Source organism: Chaetura pelagica, unplaced genomic scaffold, assembly GCF_000747805.2.
Source record: "Chaetura pelagica isolate M959 unplaced genomic scaffold, ChaPel_1.0 scaffold76, whole genome shotgun sequence".
In the NCBI taxonomy this organism is placed as follows: Eukaryota; Metazoa; Chordata; class Aves; order Apodiformes; family Apodidae; genus Chaetura; species Chaetura pelagica.
The window spans coordinates 6,042,834-6,050,507 of NW_009970723.1; the positions used below are offsets into that span (position 1 = coordinate 6,042,834).

Sequence of the window (7,674 nt, forward strand, 5' to 3'; positions counted from 1 at the left end):
GGCTTCTGCCCCTGCCTACTGCGTTTCAGGGAGAGGGTGCAGGCTGGGAAGGTGCCCTGCGAGGCGTAGCGGGTTTTGCTGGCCGTGCCAAGGCCGCAGGACTGCATCTTGCCTTTCTTGCTGCCAGCTTCCTCTCCTGTCAGGGGTGAGAGACTGGAAATAAATGCGGTGACTTTTGTAGAGTTAGATTTAGGTGATTCTTCCACGCTTGCCTTCAAAGTTTTGCCATTCCATGATGCTGAGTGGTTTGTAGGGTTTGTTTGGTTTTTTTTGTTTGTTTGTTTGCTTTTGTGAAGTCTTGTTTTCTATTTTTAAATAATTACAGTGTATGTTTACCTTACGGTAGCCAGTGCTCCACCAGTACAAAACCAGCAGGAAATCCGTCTGAGTGAGGGGCAGAGCTGCTTTCCCTGGTGTGAAGCTCAGGGTCTGTGAGGAGAGGCAGCACAGCCTGCCCTAGTACTCTTGAGGCACCCCTGAGGGCAATTTTTTATCTCAATCACTACAATGCCCATAAAAAGTGCGATTTAGGAGTCAGCTTGCATCTGGGTGATTTATAGAAAGCATTATATATACTCTTTCTCCTTTCTGTTGTTGGTAATGAGATTTCTCCACTCAAAAATTATGTCTGTTTATTCTCAGAACTACTACTTTGTCCTTATGGAGTGTAGTCATGTTTTGTCTGAGCTTTACAGTAGAAATTAGGAGAAATTGAGGGGATTTTGAACACTACTGTGAGGCCTCCAAATTTGAGACACGTCCAGAAAGAAAAGGAAAATCCACAGGCCTGGAAAAGCTGTCTGGTGTAGTTTGTGGATCAGGGCACAGCCCTTGCCAACCTGCCCAATTGCACCAACCACTTACATGGGAAAAAGGGACCAGAGAATGTCTACCGGTTTTTCATTTATGTAGCTGATGGCATCCTGAATGTGGAATTTTAAATGTATTTTTTGTTACAACATGTAATCAACAGTAACTGTGGATACACCCAGCTAAATCCCAAAGGCTCAGGCTAAAATTCCTTGGTGGCAATTTGCTAGATTCCAGTTAGTCACCTTACTTACGTCAGTACACCCCACTAATGAAAACTTAAATAATAGTTATTTCATTATTAATATCCAGTGTTAAGATTTACAGTTCTGATATGTTATATACAAAGACTTTTTTGTTCCACCAAACATCTTGGTTTCTTGGTCTGTGAACTACAGCCTCCTATAGTCTTCTCTTGTAACACATTACCTTCCAGTTAGTTTCCTGAGCTGTTTGTGCATGGTGCTCCATCACATTCTTTTTGCAGGCACTGATACAGTACATCTGCATACTTGCTAACCCACTTGCTGCCACATAGCATCTGGTTTGAAGAAATTTATCCCAAATAATGTTTCTTCTGACCCATCATCTCATAAGATTATAATGTGAAAGAGTTACTCCTCTATTCATGTCAACCGTTTTCTTTATCTAAGTCAGAGCTAATTATCAATTATTAACATGTAAGTGCACATAAAAGTCTGCTGCTACTCCAGAGCAGCTATTGATGGGAAAGTCAGTGGGGCAACCATACAGGTATAGTTGTTCATGGGGCTGTTGTGGTTTTTGAAAGAAGTGTGCCAGGTGCTGCAAACAAATTGCTCAGGATCAATACAACCCTTTTTTGTGGTTGACATATCGAAATGTATCACAAAAAGTGATGTAGAATCACATATCCTTCCAATATTTTTGCAGATTTAAATATGCTAAGGATTAATTAAACAGTAAAAAACCTCACTTGTCTATTTCACAGCATCTGTAGACTAGGCTGCTGCTTTTAATATGTAAGGGAAGGAGAAGAGGTAGGAGCAGTGATAGGGCAAGAGGAAAGAAATTGAGTGTGCCAGGTATTTTGAAAAGCTGTTCCTGGGCCTGCTGAGAAGATGGAAATATTAGGGCTGGTAATGGCTGTGTTTTGAGGCGCAGACCATCCCAGCAGGCATAGTTATCACTCTACAGGCTGCCACCCAGGAGCTGGCAATACCAGCAGTAGCAGTGAGGCCAGCTTTCCAGCAGTCTGGCGTAGGCAGAGGGAGCACTGGACCGCAGCCATTTTGCAGATCCCAGCAACCTGCTGTCTTAAGCAACTTTGCTTGTGCCTAGAGAGAATCCTGCTTCTGATTGTGAGAAATGAAAACATAAGCTAATGTTTTTTCCATGTTATCAATTTTCTCCCAGTTTGCCTGGTGCTGGTAATTACCCTACTGGTAATTTCTACTTCTTTTGTTATTGTTTATGTTCTTTCATTATGATAATCTGGTATTCTCTCTAATACCTGATATATACAATAATAATTCAAAGAGCCAATGACATGTCTAGCCAAGAGAGGTTTATTATATATAGCAAAATAGAAGTATTAAAAGTGTTATTGCTGTGTGAACAAAATTTCTGTAGAAAAAAACCCAAAAACCACTCCTAAAACAACTGGCTTTTTCTACTTGGCAAACCAATCAAAGAGATTATTTCCCTTTTTTTTCAACATATTGCTTGTGCTTCTAAAAGGAGCAGGGAGCCACAGTGTCACACTCCCTTTACTAGATGTGGTTCAGCAAAGCATAAAGCATTTAAGAAAGACAGTATCAGTACTGCATGTGTAAAGCTGAGCCATTGTACATCCAAATGAGCGTGTAATTGTAATTGCACATGATATTAGTTTTGTAATGGCAAAGTGATGGCATTTTGCTGAAATTAAAGGACTCTTGGGTCAGCCTGGAGCAGACTTGTAGTTCCAAGTTTAAAAAGCCACTTTCAGTGTAATTTGTTATTCAATTATGCAGCCAAATGTAAGCAACCTATTTGCATATGTTACTGTGATTTATTCAGCAGTATTTTTGGATGAGACTTCTTTTTTTCTAAAACCACTTTCACAGTCATTTTATCATAAAGAAAAAAAAGCGATTCTTTCTAATGCTCCATGTTTTATTAGTCACTCAAGAGAACACTGAGCACTGAGCGACAAGAATGTACATGTAAAAGTATGTGTGCACACAAAAGATTTTAGTTGTAAGTTTGTGAAAGTGGCTACTTCAGCTAAACTGGTGACTTGTCCTGTGCAGAAGCATTTTTACCCCCTGCTTGTTCCTGAACGGTTTATTATACTGATGCTGTCCTTTCAACAGATTTGAGAATTCAGAATATTAAGCATGAGTATGAATCTTGTTCTTTTTAACTAGGGAAACTGTTGAACTAAAAATAGGAAGTTATTGCTGTATTAGGGCTTACCATGTGCAACTAAAAAGGGGTTTGAATGCTTATGATCAGCATATAATACTATATACATTAACATACGCAAATGTGAAACATTACTTCTGTCAACTGTCATGCTTCTCTTGGATTATGATTTTGTATTTTTCTTTAAAATTAATTTTCTAAGTTCAGTAATTATAACAGATTCTTGACATTTTTATTCAATATTTCTGATTTCTGTGAAAGTGGAGAAAATTCTTGTCATGGATCAAATGCACCATGCAAGCACCAAAAAAATCCCCAAATGTCAAATAAAAATAATAATATAAATAAATATATTAAAGATGTATAAAAAACCCCTATTCATTATTTGGGGGAGTGCTGCCTTGCTCATCTCTAATCACAGAGATTGCAGAACTGAACTGCAGAGGTTAATTACTAAACTGCACCTAAACTGAACATTCAGATTGTATGAACTGAATATTCTCAATAACTGCAGACACCGCACATCAAAATTTCAGCTGACCTTATTTTGTAGGCTGACATAAACCACCTGCACTTCCTGCTTCTAAAAGGGGATCCTAGAAGCTACTGGCAGGAGGATGAACAGGCCCGTTGAACATGTAGGCTCCTGTGTCAGAGAAATCAAACTTGCTTCATCACCTTGAAATTTATTATTATAAAATAACTAAATACAAATCACCTGATACTGGAATGGAATCATTCTGGTCTTGTTCAGCTTTTTCTAGATGCAAGCTATGGCTGATATACAAGGAATTAGAATAAAGTTTCTTACTTATATTTTAATTTACATCTTAATTTACTTAAAAGAGAAAGAGGTTAATATTTCTATAGTTTTTAAGTTAGTATCTGCCTTAAGTCAGTTCAGGGGTATTGTAGGTGGCATATCTAGGTATTGTATATCTAACAGCTTATAATGAACTATTAACACAGCAGTCAGTGTAACTTCAGCACTTACTGATCTTTCTGCATGTGTATCAGGGTTTTAAAAGCTTTGTACAGAACACGTTCAGCCCTCTCTGTCTTTGCACGTGTGTGTCTACTGCAGGACTGATAATGCTTCATGTAATGTCCAGCCAACATTATAATCATGGAAAAGGACAGGGACAACTACTGAAGCTTCTTTCCAGTTCACACTCCCTATTCCCTCTGGCCACAGGACAAGGAAGAGGCAGGGGATGAGCCTTAGTCTTGCCATAAAACAGAGTCTGGAGCACACAGCTGCCTACAGCATAGGGATCAGCTGGCTGCTGTGTGTGCTGTTGAAGACAGTGAAAGCATAAGAACATCAATCACTGCTTAACTGTACGGATCTGCAATCCCTTGCAGTGCAAACTAGCATGAGAGATCCAAGATAGTGTGTTGAAGTGATCTGAGTAATAGCAGTTTAGACAAATAGAGAAGAAAGTCTAACACGGGCAGTTTTCTCTGTCCACTTAGCCGCTGCCTTTCCTTTACCAGAAATAGCAGTTTGATAGAGTTAGTGAAGTAACTCTGGCCTGGGCAAGGACTCTTTGCAGTAGAGACTGATTTCCAGAAGCAGGAAGGCTCTGGCAAGTGAACATTTGCAGTGGAGTGCACCAAGGGAAAATCAATGCATTGTGGGGCTTGGCTTGGCATTGCCTACTGGAGATTATCCTGCTAAAAGAAGCCAGAAACTGTACAGTTTATGCTCCAATACACTCATTGTTTACTTACTCTGAGTTATTTAAGCTTGCCACTTCATTGTAGCAATGAGCCCATTAAATTTTAGCTGTTTTCGTAACTGGGGAGAGCAGGTTGTTCTGGCCAAGAAGGTGTTTTTTCTCACCCAGATGCTCTGAATCTTATCCTGTAATTTACTGTGTGCCTCTGAAACCCTGACAAAGGTAGGGAAGAAGGAAAGGTCACCAAACAGCAAATGAGAAAAGGGAACAACAGCAGGCCATAAACAAAAGAATTGTTGCTGTCATTAACCAAATATAGAATTAATTAAAAAAAAAAAACCACAACACACGCACAAAAAAAAACACACACAAAAAAAGCAAAAATAGTGCCTAGAAACCCTATTCTAGCAGTAAAGCCATAAAAGCATCACCGGAATAAGAATTAATTTGATTTTTTGAATAAGCAAAAGTCTCTTTCAGTATATGAATTGGAAAAAGAAATTAACTGCCTGCAAAATGAACAGATGGAATCTCCAATGCTATTGAGAATAAGCACAGAATGTGGCCCCCTAACTGGCAAAAACTAAAGAAAGGATTTTAGAGGGAAATACTGTTTGTTAATCAGTCTTTTCTCTGAGTATATGCTTACAGTGGTATTTGGCCCCACAAGGTAGTTACAGGTATTCCTTTGTTTTCATTTATAAATCTTATTCCTAGGGCTTTAAAAGTATTACAGTAATACTATGCCTTGGTCTGGAACAAATTTATACCAGTATATCGTATGTCTCAATATATTTCTACCACAGTTTATATTGTTACTTTAAAAAAATAAAAAATAAAAAAAAATTGGAATAACTATTTTTATGAAGACCTTTAATCCAGATGTACTGTTTAGCATACAAGTGTAGTGAAAGTAATTTGGGGGAAAAAAAAAAAAAAAAAAAAGTCTTTGTTTCTTGTAAGATGTAGCAAAAAAATAATAAATATTATTCCTCAAAGGTTGTAAATATAAAACATATTTTTAAGCAAGTATTCAACTTTTCATGCTTCTAACTGCCACTGCCAATTAAAACCAAGGTTTACAAGAAACCTGAACTTTTCTGGAATAGTCTTTTTAATAATGTATTAACTGCAGTTTAATCAACAAATATAGCTAATTTTTGGATTTATTTAGTTCGTAATCCAAAGTTTTAAATTAAGCTTGAAAGCATTTAGGAAGTTGAGATTTTCAAGGGAATGTTCTCAGCCATTTTTTGCATTACTTTTCACAAATCAATTTCAATAGGAAATGAAACAGCTTGTGGGCTGCTGCAACCCTGCCTCCACCCTGCCTACAACCAGGGCTAGATGTACATATTTTGAAAGTTAAACATGGGTGTCAGTATCTTGTTCTGAACATTAAGCATGTGCTGCCTTGGGTTAGGAATTTGCTGTTCAGTCTGATCTCATTCCTAGAAAGTGGCTTCCAAGGACTTCAGTGGTATCAGTCTCTTATCAGCAATACTAATTTTGCACGAAAAGTAAATCTGAACTTTTAATGTCTTAAATCCTGTCAGAGTTAGCAAGCTGGCCATCACAGAAATTATATGAGGGATAACTGTACTAAACAAAGAATATTATATCATTTTAGCTAAAGGACTATAAGAGAAAGAAATTGTTATATTCATTAAATCATGTGTTGCTCATCCATTTAGAAAAAAATATAGACTTAGAAAAATGACAGAGATTCCATAAACAATAATGAAATAGGAAACATAGGGTTCAGTCAGCTCACATAAATATCTCATTAAATCAACTCACACCAAGGATTTCCTTCAAGCCAAGATTAGGATCTGCTGTTACTTGAAAATTCCATTCAAGCTTTCTAGCTGAGCCAGCTTGTGTGCTTACAAGTGTGAAACTAAAAGCAGATAATCCTAGTAGGGAAGTAAATTAAATTTTACAAATGGAAATGTTTAAATAGTAAATTTTATCATTGTCTTCTTCCTCTGCTTGCTCTCAGAAATCAAATCAGTATTAGTAACAGTCCAATGCACTTAATACTGTATTAAAAATACATGAGCTGTGTTGGGCATAATGATTATAACTTGTGCTACAGCAACACTGTCTTCCCTGTCGGTGCTAGAAGTTCTTGCTCCTGTCACTGTGCTCATGTCCAGCTGCTGTTACAGCCAGGCTGCTTCTCTGGTGCAGAAAAGGGCAGTATCTCAACCAGCACAGTGTCACTGTCCGTGAGTGATACAAACATTGCTTTTCCCACAGGCAGTGAAGCATGACATTGAGTTCTCAACACTTCGGACATGCTCTATCTTCTTAATGCTAAAAATGTAGGGCAGTTTCATTGACAAAGCCTGAATTACAGGAGGCAACAATATTCCTTCTATAATTCATCAGGTAGAAAACTGAATTAGAAAGCAATGAAACAGAACAGCTTTGTAAGTGATGTTTACTCATTTATAATTTAAAAAATGCATAAATTAAGACTGCACTTGTATTTCTTGGTTCTTAAGTTCTTTTGGCCCATTGAGGGTGGATTTAACTCTGAAGGTTATTGTCTCCCCTGTTCCTGGGACATGCAGGATGTCTCTAGGGCATTTCTGGCAGGAACTCCAAGGTTCCTCAGGAACATAGGACAATGCTGATGGAGGGAACTTGTAGGGATCACAAGTGTGCTTTTCATCTCAGAGAGGAATGTCTTGCTTCCTTGCTTCTTGCTTCTACAGGTCTTCCAGTTCCCATTACCTGATACAGGATAGATTTATGCAGACAGTAGCAGTATCAAAGATTAAGCCCA

The 7,674-nt window shown here is 38.0% G+C and overlaps 1 protein-coding gene across 1 annotated transcript in view; it reads right to left on the bottom strand.

Moving 5' to 3' along the window:
• Positions 1-1,320, bottom strand: part of LOC104396642 (chromosome unknown open reading frame, human C8orf88) — a 13,743-nt gene extending 12,423 nt beyond the window's left edge. The window contains exon 1 of the mRNA XM_010006499.1: positions 1,240-1,320. Coding sequence (XP_010004801.1) covers positions 1,240-1,320 — 81 coding nt within the window. The remainder of the gene's footprint in view (positions 1-1,239) is intronic.
• Between the last annotated feature and the right edge of the window lie 6,354 nt (positions 1,321-7,674).